General features: G+C 36.1%; 1 protein-coding gene across 5 annotated transcripts in view; it reads left to right on the forward strand.

The window, feature by feature from the left end:
- The window catches only part of mib1 (MIB E3 ubiquitin protein ligase 1), a 67,003-nt gene extending 64,377 nt beyond the window's left edge, over window positions 1–2,626 (forward strand). For all 5 annotated transcript variants that reach the window (XM_016512737.1, XM_016512744.1, XM_016512760.1 and 2 more), the window contains one exon: window positions 897–2,626. In XM_016512737.1, the coding sequence (XP_016368223.1) occupies window positions 897–1,037 (141 nt within the window). In that variant the 3' untranslated portion in view covers window positions 1,038–2,626. The remainder of the gene's footprint in view (window positions 1–896) is intronic.
- The last annotated feature ends 11,528 nt before the right edge of the window (window positions 2,627–14,154 follow it).

The raw sequence follows: 14,154 nt of genomic DNA on the forward strand, positions 1-14,154 counted from the left end.
TTTACAGCAAAGGAAAACCAGTGTCCTCTTGGCTTATATTGAAATCCTCCGACATTTTTCTTTACAAATCCTCGTTTTGTACTACTAATTCGTGACGGGTGTTTTGTTTTGCTCTCTCCTCTGCGCTTCCACATTCGTCACTACCGCTTTTGCCTACGTGCTACGTCATCCGCTGGACGCCACTCTCTCGTGAATGCGTGTATGACAGTTAGTGGAAGCTAGAGATTAAGGTTTATAAAGTTGTAAATATGTATATTGTTCTTACACAAACGCATCGCGTCACTTCAGAAGGCCTTTATTAACCCCCCGGAGCCGTGTGGACTTCTTTTATACTGGATTGGTTCAATTTTTTGGATTTCAAATTTTGGGCTACCATCCACTCCCATTATAAAGCTTTGAAGAGCCAGCATGTTTTTTAATATAACTTCGATTGTATTCGTCTGAAAGAAGAATGTCATATACACCTAGGATGGTTTGAGGGTGAGTAAATCATGCGGTAATTTTCATTTTTGCGTGAACTATCCCTTTAAGTGAACATAAATGTGCATTAGGTCTTAAAGTGACGGCAGTCTAATATACCTGCTGCTGCCTACTGTATGTTCTTAACATTAATCAAACAAAAGGCAATCAATTGCTCTTTAATAAGAATCAGTGGTTGTTTAATTGATTAAAGTGAAGGCTATTCAGTGTTTTATTTCCATGGTATCTCTTATTTCAATAATACTGTTAGACTGACTTATCGAATTAAAATGTTCTGAATTTGCTAAAACCTATGAATCATGAATCAAATCGATTTACTGTCTAACCAAAGATTCAAACCCCTAATTCTAATAGTTTTCTGCATATGCAATTTTAAGCAGTAATTGTATCATGTAACATGTTTGCCTTCCACTCAGACTATGTGCCCCGTGTGTCTGGATCGCCTAAAGAATATGATCTTCATGTGCGGTCATGGCACTTGTCAGCTCTGTGGAGACAGAATGAGCGAGTGCCCCATTTGCCGCAAGGCCATCGAACGTCGCATCCTACTTTACTAGAGCGCCGGGCCATGTCAACATCCCTGTTTTCCAGCCACAGAATGTGCTGCTGCTCTCATAAGCACCTTTCCTGTATCCGCTAAGCTAAGGGTCATCAGTGTTGCATCATCTTTATTTTATCTTTTACGCTCGATATTTGTTCAGTTAACTTCAGTTTTCTGTTTTCTTGGATTGTGTTCCGCAAGAAGAGGAAGAATCTTGCTTAACTACTCCATCTTGCCATTTTGTTCATGCAAGTGCCCACTTTTTTTTCTGCCACGAGCAGTTCAGCAACACCTATAAGACATGAACTGACACTGTCAGGGTCTGCTAATGTTTCATATTTTTATTATGTCAGTGTATTATGCTCATATATCCTGATGCAAACAGTTGTATCTACAGTCATGATACAGCATGGTGAAATGAAGAACATGACTGAACTCTGTCCCACTGAATCTTTGGAAATTCGTTTTAAAGTCTCATTCTGTGTGACGTAGCGTTCAGTTTTAAATAATGTGTAAATGTAAAGCATCTGCATTTACGGGCAGAAGTAAGTTTGTCGTGCTCAAAGAGTGAAATAAAACATTCACCTTTTACAGCAGTACTGTTAGTATAACATTGCATGTTCCTCTCTTGAATTGCTGCTGTACTACAGTATAGAGTATTATTGTGACACCCATGTTGATGATCGGTTCGTCACCTGATCAATGCAGATGCAACTGATCCTTGTTGTCTTTAAAAGGATATTCATTTACTATACAACCATCATTATTGGATTGTTCTCCAGCAGTCCTACTTTTACTTTATGCACCATATTGTCTTGCCAGATATGTAATGCAAAAAAGATTTGAATAGAAATTGCTGGTCTTGTGCCATTCTTCCAAAAACATGAAAACATTTCATTACCTTTTTGGGAAAAAGGTGCTGTTTATCTTTACCATACTAGTTAATTTATGTATTTTTACCTTTTTCTTCTAAATCTGAAAGATGTGGAATATACTATGGAATATCACCTGTAAGCTGTAATTGGCTTTAACTTACTTTAATTAGGCCACATGAACGCCTGACCAAAAAGAATTTGCAGTTGAGGACTGTTCATCAAAATAGACTTTCATGAACAATTTGACATCTTTATGTGCTTGTCAAAATATATTTCAATTTTTTTTTTTTCCTGTAGCCCGTTCCCATCATGGAGGAGGTCTAAAGTTACGTCTACAGTGGTTTCATTTCAGTGTGACTCAACACTGCGAAGCAGACATTTTTACTGGAAGCAAAAGTAGTTTCATACTTTACCTTTTAAAGATTTGTATCTTTTATGGTCTTTCTTTTCCAGTATTATTCTTTTTGTGATCATTTTAACATTAAAAACTAGATGCACTAATATACCTTAATGGTAGACTTGTATTGTCGTGGTTACTCAAACAGCCTGTTTTGTATCTTATTTTCAGTACACAAAAAACTGCCCTGGCTTAAGAAACATTTTTTCTTTTGTTGTTGAATGAATGTTTAATGTATGATGTACAACATTTATCATAAGATAATTTTTTTTTTCCTGTATTGCAATTTGCTTTGAAAATGCATTGCCGAATAAAGATCTAACAAAACGGAGCAGAGTACTTCACAAAAGATACTGCGTTTTCGCCTTTTGTTTCAAGACTCAGTCACTTCAGATGATCAGAATGAACAATCCAGAACTTAATGTTGGGTTTTCTTGATTAGATGTTATTGCAATTCCCTGAAACGATCCTTCACAGCAGAATAGAATAATGGCAGGTAGTCTGTCGACTAGGGTCTTGTGTGTTTGAAATAATCCAATTAGACAAAACGATCCGTGTAGGGCCAGTGTAGTCATGCTTGAAATCATTAGAAGATTAAACTCAACTCATCCAGAGAGAAAGATGTAATGGAAAAGGGCAGCACGACATCTCTTGAGACTTGATGTGGTCGTTACTGAGAGCTTTTACATCCTGTGTATCGACCGATTCATTCATATCCACGACTTCTCGTCTTCTGATGACGGAGCGGCCTCTTACTTGGGGAAGAGCCATAAAGCACTCAGCTAGCTCCTATGTTTCTTCCAAAAACCTGCGGATCCTTGATTCTGGCAGAGTGCGTTAATGGTGATTTGTAACATCTGAAATTTCATTCTTGGCTCTCATCTTCCTGTTAATGTCCCCCATGCCGCACAAGTGTGTTTTGAGCTGTGCTGCGTCAGCGAACAAGTCATCCAAGCGTTTTTTGGGCTGAGAAAAGAGTTTAATGGGGCTGATTAGAGAAATGGGCCTCGGTGGGATCTGCTGACATTCAGCTGTCCATCTGTCAAGCCTGTGGTCATTGCATCACAGAACAGTGTCTGTTTTGTTTGGGATGTGGAATTGTATTGACACCTCTGAGGCTGAATTTAATCTGACTTTCATAATCTACCGTTCAAAAGTTTGGGGTCAGTAAAATTAATAAAGTACGATTTATCTCTTGAGACTTGATGTGGTCGTTACTGAGAGCTTTTACATCCTGTGTATCGACCGATTCATTCATATCCACGACTTCTCGTCTTCTGATGACGGAGCGGCCTCTTACTTGGGGAAGAGCCATAAAGCACTCAGCTAGCTCCTATGTTTCTTCCAAAAACCTGCGGATCCTTGATTCTGGCAGAGTGCGTTAATGGTGATTTGTAACATCTGAAATTTCATTCTTGGCTCTCATCTTCCTGTTAATGTCCCCCATGCCGCACAAGTGTGTTTTGAGCTGTGCTGCGTCAGCGAACAAGTCATCCAAGCGTTTTTTGGGCTGAGAAAAGAGTTTAATGGGGCTGATTAGAGAAATGGGCCTCGGTGGGATCTGCTGACATTCAGCTGTCCATCTGTCAAGCCTGTGGTCATTGCATCACAGAACAGTGTCAGTTTTGTTTGGGATGTGGAATTGTATTGACACCTCTGAGGCGGAATTTAATCTGACTATCATAAACTACCGTTCAAAAGTTTGGGGTCAGTAAAATTAATAAAGTACGATTTAAATAGCCTACATCTCTTATGCTCACCAAGGCTCCCTTTTCTGATCAAAAATACAGAAAAATAGTAATAGTAAAATATAACAATTATTTTTTTTATTATTATTATTTTTTAATATTTATTAAAGTGTGATTTTCAGTAGCCATTACTCCAGTCTTCAATGTAACATGATCCCGCAGAAACATTTCTTATTCTTATCCATGTTGAAAGCTCTTATGCAACTAAACGTTTTTATGGAAACTACAGTACTTTTTTTCAGGGTTCTTTGATAAATATGAAGTTCAAAGGAACAGCAAATTATTTGTAATAGAATTATAATTGTCTTCACTGTCACTTTTGATCAGTTCTTTGCGGAGTAAAATATTAGTTTCATTGGGGGGGGAATACTGAACTTTTGAATAGTAGCATAATTCCTTCATTAAAATCAAAATAAATAATAACATAGCCAAATGTAAAAAATAAATAAATAAATTTAATTGAGCTTTATAAAAAGATTATTTCTTTTCACTGAACGAACCAGCACCTCTGCAATTAGGCTACTCCAGATTAGTCAAATATGAAATATGACTGATGACTTATTGAGATTTATTTTCTTGCTGTTTATGCAGTATCTTTCAGAAATCATTCTAATATGCTGATTTGGTGATCAATAATAATGCTTATTAATATTTTAATATTTCAGGATTCATTAATGAATAGAAAGCTCAATGAACAGCATTTTCTGTAAATAGAAATTTTTCGTAACATTATAAAACATTGTCTTTTCTGCCACTTTTGATCATGCGTCCTTGCTGAAAAAATACTGTATATATATATGAATTTATTTTTCCTAGTTTGTTCTTACTCCAAAATTTGGAATTAATGTATCATGATTTTGTAATGTATCACGACAAAAATATTACGCAGCAAAAACTATGTCCATTATTGGCAATAAAAAATTCTAAAACAATTAGAATGAAGATCATGTGACACTGAAGACTGGCGTAATGGTTACAATTTAGCTTTGCCGTCATGTAAATAAATTACATTTTTTAAATTTTATTAAAATAGAAAAATGTTCTTTGAAATAATATTACTGCATGTTTTTACTGTATTTTTGATCAAATAAATGCAGCTTTAGTGAGCATGAGTGACTTTTTTTTTTAAATCTATCTTATTCTAAACTTTTAGCCAGTAGTGTGGATCAATCCACCAACCTGTTGTTAGACTTTGATAAATTGAATAAAAAAAAAAAAAACAGTATTTCCCAGTTTTATCATATGCGTCTCACTGTATATAATTTCCCTGTTCTGAATATATGAGTATTGTGTGCACAGTTTCCAAGATTAAGGGGGTCGGCACATTTTTCCCCCCCCCACAACTCTCCGCTACATTGCAGTGTTGTGTGTTAGCAGAGACAGTGCTGTAGATTAGGAGATTTAGGAAGCAATTATCTTCTCAGCGGTTACCAGGCCTTCAGTTTGTGACAGAGTGAAACGCTGGTGCCCGTCACTCTCTCCTCGGGTATCAGACACAGACGGAGTCTCCCGCTGAGGGTGACTGACACCAGACTGTGGGCTACGAGAGCCAGATAGATGACTAACGGCTTCAGGGGGGATCTTTACAGAGATCACACCACTGCTATAGACAGCTGTTACAGAGAGAAGTGTCCGAGTGATTGATTGTGATCCTGAAGTGAAAGTGTCAGAAACCACCACAAGGTGGCAGTGCCGGCTCTCGCCACATGTTAGAGCCACTGCTTAAAGAGTCTGACTCTGTCTAACGTTTGGTTTGATGACTTGGAGAATGCGTTGTCCCATCTACCTAATATGCTCATTTGGTGCTCAAGAAGCATTGCTTATTATCAGTTAGTAGTGTGGATCAATCCACCAACCTGTTGTTAGACTTTGATAAACTGAATAAAAAAAAAACAACAGTATTTCCCAGTTTTATCATATGCGTCTCATTGTATATAATTTCCCTGTTCTGAATATATGAGTATTGTGTGCACAGTTTCCAAGATTAAGGGGGTCGGCACATTTTTCCCCCCCCCACAACTCTCCGCTACATTGCAGTGTTGTGTGTTAGCAGAGACAGTGCTGTAGATTAGGAGATTTAGGAAGCAATTATCTTCTCAGCGGTTACCAGGCCTTCAGTTTGTGACAGAGTGAAACGCTGGTGCCCGTCACTCTCTCCTCGGGTATCAGACACAGACGGAGTCTCCCGCTGAGGGTGACTGACACCAGACTGTGGGCTACGAGAGCCAGATAGATGACTAACGGCTTCAGGGGGGATCTTTACAGAGATCACACCACTGCTATAGACAGCTGTTACAGAGAGAAGTGTCCGAGTGATTGATTGTGATCCTGAAGTGAAAGTGTCAGAAACCACCACAAGGTGGCAGTGCCGGCTCTCGCCACATGTTAGAGCCACTGCTTAAAGAGTCTGACTCTGTCTAACGTTTGGTTTGATGACTTGGAGAATGCGTTGTCCCATCTACCTAATATGCTCATTTGGTGCTCAAGAAGCATTGCTTATTATCAGTTATATGTGAGATAATATTTAATACTGATATGTATTTCTTTGATGAATAGAAAGAGCAGTATTTATCTTTATTATCCTTATTATAGTAAAAATATTTATTTATTAAATAAAAAATCTTGCTGATTTTGAATGGTAGTATTATAATTCCTATATACAGAAAGTATAATAATTCATAATATAGGTCCATAGCAATAGGACTAAAATGTATTTGTTTGTTTCACATTTTTGAAAATGTTGAATTATCGACAAAAAAAAAAAATTATATAAATCATTAAAAGATCCATGTTTGGACTGAATGAACCAATACATCAGTTACTAATGAACTAATCTACCTGAAAACAGGTCAGATGAAACCCTTCTTCAGGCAGTATTTTGTATATAGAAATTATAATTGTTAATAATATAGGCCGACAGAAAAATGACTAATTACCCAATTATTTATTTATTTATTTTACATTTTTGAAAACGTTGGATTCTTGACAACAACAACAAAAAATTATAAAAAATAATAAATTATAAAAAGATCCTTGTTTGGACTGAATGAACCAATACATCAGCTAATAATCTACTTGAAAACATGTCAAAGTTTCAGATGAAACCCTTTTTTAGGCAGCATTTTGTATGTAGAAATTAGAATTGTTAATAATATAGGCACATAGAAATATGGCTATTTTTTTCTCTTAAAGACATACAAATTATCCAGGAAAAGATCTGATATATATGATATGTTATTTAATTTATATTTATTTCCTTTTTTCTACTTTTGGATGCATATAAACATTAAATTCTTGACAGACAAAAAAAAAAAAAAGAGACAAAAACGTTTATAAAAAAGATCTTTATTCACACTGAATGAACCAATACATCACATCAGCTACCAACAAATGAATACCTGAGAACACGTTCCAGGAGCCACACCTGCTTCAGGCAGCGTTTGGTGCCTGTTTGTTGCAAGACATTGATCCTTGTGTCTGAAGGTCCTCACACGTCACCTCGCTCATGGCAGCGGGGGGATATTTATGGCCTGGCGTTAATGACAGGCACGGGCAAAGGCCGTTAGGTCTGGACAGGCTCTTCTGGGTGTGCTGAGAGCGTAGGCCACAGGGCTTTGGAGTTCGGACCCTAGAGACGCCACCCAACCCCTCGCCATTAAGTCATAAAGAGGCCATGTTTTCTCCTCCCTTCGCTGTCTCAGGTCTCCGATTCTGCGATTTGTTGTGTAGATACAGGTCGGCCAAATGTGTCTGCCTCACCTCTGCTCAAGACACGCAGCACCGAAAGATTAAACAGTCAAAAAGATAGGCTGAATAAACAAGCTGTATAGTAGTACTGCTGACCTGTTCCCCATTCACAGTTTGATCACTGGATTTCGCAAGCGCCCCGCTTGCACCCACATGCACAAACACCTTTAACTGATGCACTCGTGCCAGTTTCAGGAAGGACGCTTCTCTTAAATTTGTCCAGAATTCCTTTGAAATTGTATGTTTTGTTAACATACTGCATTGTATTGCATTTTGATGCAAAGCTCGCTATTTTTACCCAAGCAATTGGCTTGATTTTATGTTTTAAATGCATTAGTACATTACTGTTTTGCTGGTTTTTTTGGGGTTTTTTTTGCATTTTCATACTGTGCTTGCTATCTTCAACCAAGTACTTTATTTGGTTTTATGTGTGTGTGTGTGTGTGTGTGTGTGTGTTTATGCCAACATAATATTACCATATTTTATTACATAACTATTTAGCGTCTTTTTAGGTAAAAGCCAAACTGCAATTTCTTTTTTTATTGTAATTATATAAGTAAATAAAGAAAATTAAATTACATTCTTTTCTCTCTTTTTGAACCTTTTTAGATAAGGCTCACTTTATTTTACCTCATGAAAAAAAATCGAGAATGTAAAATTGCTTGGTATTATTCATGTAAAAGTTGAAGCTGTTTATATTGACCTCATTTTTGTTACTATTTCATCTAAAGGTTTCATTTTGGCTGTCACAGATTCAATAGCAGTGAGCTGTTGAGGGAGGCGAGGTGAAGTAGCGTAGCCTACACGCACACATTCATAAATTCTACCCACTTCTGAGGTCAGCGGGAGTAGAATACATACTTATTTGTTTTCTATGGAATATGACTCACCACAAAGCAAACCAGAATAGTTATGAATTAATACTGCTCAACTATTTGCATATTTTTCATATGAATTTTTCACTGTCTCATAGGTATTTGTTTGCCAAAAAAAGGTCACTCCCCACACCCACAATGTGCATGCACACAAAATGTATTATTTTATTTTGTTTAGTTTTATTTGATTACTTTTGGTGCTATATTTTAATGAATAACACTTTATAAATTATAAATGCAAACATTAATGTTTAAATGTTAAGGTTGTTGGTGCCGTCTTGACCAGGACTCCCTGGAAGAAGAGATGTTGTATCTCAATGGGATATTTTCCTGGTTAAATAAAGGAAATAATAATAATAATAATAATAATAATAATAAAAGCACTACCAATTCTCATCCCCCAAAAATATTGGCGCCAGTTTTTATGCCAGTAATTTTTTTTTTTTTAATAATAATAAAAAAATTGCTTTCCACTATAAAAATATATTCTGTGCAATCTCAAAAAAAAAAAAAAAGCATTTGAGTGTACTAGTGTTTTTATCATGGAAATACCTTTGCACACTGAGCATCTCGAACAATGGCAGAATCTGAACTCCGCAAATGAACTGGAGTAGAAGTTTGGATATTGTTGTCGCCGGGGATGCCGTGAGGAATCGAGCCAGTGTGCTTATCAATGGGCCTCGACTGGAGCTGGAGCCTCCGGGCCACATTTACAGTGCAAATGTTATCGTTCCAATGACACTTTAAACAGTCTTTATCAATATATAGTCATTCAAGGTTTATGAGCTTTGATAAAAAAACACCACTAACTTAGCAGGGTCATGCTAACCCTCCCTCACTTCCATTGTGGTCCACATGAGCTTCTGGTGATCGCCACAAATAAAGACACATTTGCCCAGCAGACATAACATTCACTGATTTGATTGAAGAAAAAGGGGAAAACAAGAGCAAAACAAGAAAAACATATTGACTTCTGACGCGAGGGGGTGAGCGATAATGCGCCTCCAGCAGAATCTTATCATTCTATTATCTTTAAAACGCCGGGTTATCATAATTGCTTACTTAATAATTCTATAAAAGCTCCTTGAGCTCAACCTTTGGCTGGGTAGTAAACTGGTGGAAGTACTTTTGATTTCTAGATTGGAGACGATACTTGTTTGTTCACCGAACAGCATGTCATTCATCAAAACTTCCTCTCAACTCTCCTCCATTTTTTTCGACTCGGTGTACATGCTGTAATCACGTAGACGATACTTTAGACAGTGATAAGCTGCGATAGTAGTGACTCAATACGATATATTTAGCATCAGTCACAAGCTCTGTGCACTGGCAAATGCTTAAAGCCGTTGTGACATCTCACAGATTTAGGTATTTATGGATTGGGGTTGGAATACCCAGTCCCAAATGGTTTGATTTGTTTTAAGGATTTAATTTGCAAAGGCATTTTTCCTATTTTTTATTTCCTATTTATTTTATTTTATTTAGTAAAAAATACATATATATATTTTCCCTGAATGCATGCATTTTTTCTGTATTAAATTAAAGAGGAAAAAAGAACATTTATGTAAAAGTGAAATGGTAATGAAAGCATAAACATAGCAGAACTTCTTTAACATAGCAATATTTTACGATCTAAAATGTGGTGAGAGCACGGACAATGCTGAGTGCTGGAATATTTGTGCATCATCTATTGATTTGGGGTTCAACCCCGGGCTGTAAAGAGAGATAACACAGTTAGCCATTAACTTCTGTCAGGGGTCACTCTGCAAGTTTCACATAGGTCCACAAAAAAGTAGAGGCAAAAAAAGGATGGACTCTGGAATATTGATTTCTACTCTACCAATTCTCTCACCCTAAGAGAAAAGAAAATAAGAAAACTTGGCTTGGCTTTTTCTACTTCTGTGGCGAGATAGTGCCCCTGCATTCCGGTCTACTCCCTTCAAGGCTGCTGGCGTTTGGCTAGCAACACCTGACAGATGCACTCTTGTTTTGGTTCTTGTCTGAAAGGTCTTTGTATTTCTTTTGAACCCTCTTTTGTGTAAAGAGTCCTTGCACAGAGTATCTTCTAAAAGTTCAACAACAGTTTTTTGTAGAGCTGAGCTTAGCACATTTAGACTGTATCACTTCAGTCATTAAATTAAGGGAATAACACTTCGATTACAGTATATAGTAAAAATTTTAAACTTTGACTAATTATAAATACAGAGTATTTAAATTTTATTTATAAATAAATAAATTAGTGATTGGATAAATATGTTAAAAGTAGTGCTGTCAAATGATTAATCGCGATTAATCTTTTGACAGCACTAGTTAAAGACATTCATATTCAACTTATTATTCAACTTGCACTGACATTATCGCAAAAGACCAAAATTTTAACTGGATACTGACACAAGCTTTGTAACATCAACACTGATATTAAACTACATTAAATCAACATTGAGCTGACTTGAACAGAATAATGACACTATAGCCTTCTGTAGAGCTGCTTACGGCTGAAATTAACTTGTTTCATAATTGATGAACTTTGCAAGTTTGACAGTTATTGAACTAAACTGAATCAACACTGAACTGACTTGAGCTGAATAATGACACTATAGACTATTTTGAGGGATCTAAACAATAACAATCTAACGCAACAGTCCTAATGCGTTTCCGCTTTTATATTTAAATTTCCAATGCTATCTCATGACCAATTCGTACGTGTTTTACGAGGTGGCTAATTCGTATGAATTTGTATAACCTCACTCGTACGATTTTGTATGATTTGTCTATACGGATAGGTTTAGGGGCGGGGTTAGGTGTAGGTCATTTGTACAATAAGTACGATTTAGCAAAAACTTTATGAATTTGTAGCCTACGAGTGAGGTTGTACGAATTCGTACGAATTAGCCACCTCATAAAATATGTATGAATTGCCGTGACCAAAAACGTCCACCTTTTGATAAAAGAAAAAAACCCAGCTATGTTATGACAGCTGTGTTGATGTTGGTTAGAACTAAATCACCTCCGGTTACCATTTCGAAATAGTTTGACGACAAGCAGGAAATTTTCATGGGTCAATGACATCACCACATTGAAATGGTTTATTATCTTCTGCTGAGCTGCTATACAGCTTAAATTGAATTTGTTTTGATGAATTCTACAACATTAACACTGTTATTACTGTTCATTACTGCTTTGACACAATCTGTATTGTTAAAAAAAAGCTCTATAAGTAAATACGACTTGAATTAAATTAAATATCTGGAATTACATAGTAATTTTTACATTTTACGTAATTAAAAATGTACATTTATTTAAAAATCAAGCTATTGATTTTTTTTCCTGTTATTGCATTCTTTCTAAGCAAGTGTGCAGTTGTAAATGTAGCTCATTGGTGATTCATGAGAAGTTTAGGCAACTCGTTACTAATGTCAAGGTTATTGCACTGCCTGGGAATGAAACACCTGGTCGCAGTGCTTCTGGTTTCAGTGCTGCCTGTTGGTCCACAGCTCATATGGTTAGACTGGAAAATAGTTGAGAATCTAGCTGTCACCTACGGCTGTTGCTCCTTTCTGTTACTTTTAAAATCCTGTCCTTCAAAAACACCCCATTTTTCCATGCAAGAAAACAAACCATATTTAGGTTGATTTAGCCTTGGGTTGCATTATACTAGTTTGCATTAACACTGCGGCATGTTAATACTGAACAATGATTGTATTTGTTAGACAGGAGATATATGTAATTTGAATGAACTGCTGAAACTGTAACCGTAATTCCTGACCTTACTGTGTTTGAGCTCATGGTAGCTGATAAGAAAATTAAGCTACTGCATTGGCTGTGTATGTGTGTGTGTGTGTGTGTGTGTGTGTGTGTGTGTGTTTCAGCTCTGGAGACTGCTGCTGCTGCTCAGATAATGCGATTATATGTGACATAATCAAGACCCAGTGTGACATAAAAGGACAAAGACAACTTCTGAAGGTTAAGGAAAACCACATCTCAGGGTAGACAAAGAAATATGGTTCTTCAGACTCACCAAAAGAACACCAGTGCTGTGAATCTATAACACTCATTTCTTAAGCATTTGTGTGACATGAACTGAGGTTAATTTACCTTGACAAATTCTATTTCAAAATGTATTGTGATACTTGATTATTTATCATGTTTATTTGAGGGAAATGTTATTTTAATCATCTTGATTTCAGTCATATAATCCAGAAAATTCTATATACATACATAACACTACAAATTATACAATACTGCTATATAACTTTGTATAAATATGGACAAGTTATTGAGAGGTCTTTTTTATTACATTTATTTAGAGCTAATCAAAGAAGTGAATATTTGCAAAATTATATATTTATTATTATTTTGCTTTAAAGAGGCAGAACAAGTTGCACCACACACAACTTTACAACAAGAAGAAAGAAAGAAAGAAAGAAAAAAGACATATAACCCTCATTTTCCTTTCCCCTGAGCAGTTTGTAATTTTTAACAAGTTGAATTCATGCATATTGTTGTTGTGTGTCCTGTTTAACTGAATCAACTCTGTAAAGCAGCATCTGAGACACGTCCAAGTGACCGGAGCATTGTGATTCTGTATTACAGTTTATGCAGTGTGTACTTTACTTTTGTCATAGTTTTCCAGACGCAATAAGGTTTAATCAGAGCTCAATGTTTAGCCTGTAACATTTTTGCTATTGGTTTGAATATTTTCTCTGCCCTTTGTGCAATTCACAAAACTTTGACACTGTTTTGATAATGTCAATTTACACATACTATAATATACTCAGTTTTTAGGCTGAACTTTGGAACGGTGAAAGTTCAAAGTGATTTAAAGCAACCTTAAGAATGGAAAGGGTCATTTATCTTCATGTTGTTATTGTGGCGATGCTTCCTTCGCACTTGAGGACTGTGTATAAAATTTGCAAATCTTACAAGATGAAACTCATTTCAGCACCTGGAATAAAATCTAATTTCCTAATTGTACAATATATTCCAGAGTTAAAAAGCCTTTGGAATAGTAAGATAGACTAGGCCTTTAACACAGTTTTATCAATAAGCAGTTTTAGCTGAAGACTGATTTTTCCCATAATGCAGTCCTGCAGTTCAAGAGTTCTGTTTACACTGTGCATACATGTCCATATGCTGTTCTGAGATCCACTACATTCATACAAAACTTCTAGACTATATTCAGACCTAATATTCACTTCATTAGAGTTGTCAAAAAATCCTAAAGGATTCCAATAAGGAAATTGTTGTAATTAGAATTTCTATCATAATTTTGAACCATTCCAATGTGATTCTTATAGGACTTGATATACTGTATATATATATATATATATATATTGTCAGTCTTGTGTTCCTGTGTCTTGTGTTTCCCTCCCTCATATGCCCATTTTTGATCTTACTGTTCCTGTCCTCATTATGTTAATTTGATTCCACCTGTGTTTCCCTTGTTTCCTCGTTATGTTGATTAATTCCTTCATTTCCTCCCTCGTTACTT

This window comes from Sinocyclocheilus rhinocerous, unplaced genomic scaffold (genome assembly GCF_001515625.1).
Source record: "Sinocyclocheilus rhinocerous isolate Xijiao unplaced genomic scaffold, SAMN03320098_v1.1 scaffold1724, whole genome shotgun sequence".
Taxonomy (NCBI): Eukaryota; Metazoa; Chordata; class Actinopteri; order Cypriniformes; family Cyprinidae; genus Sinocyclocheilus; species Sinocyclocheilus rhinocerous.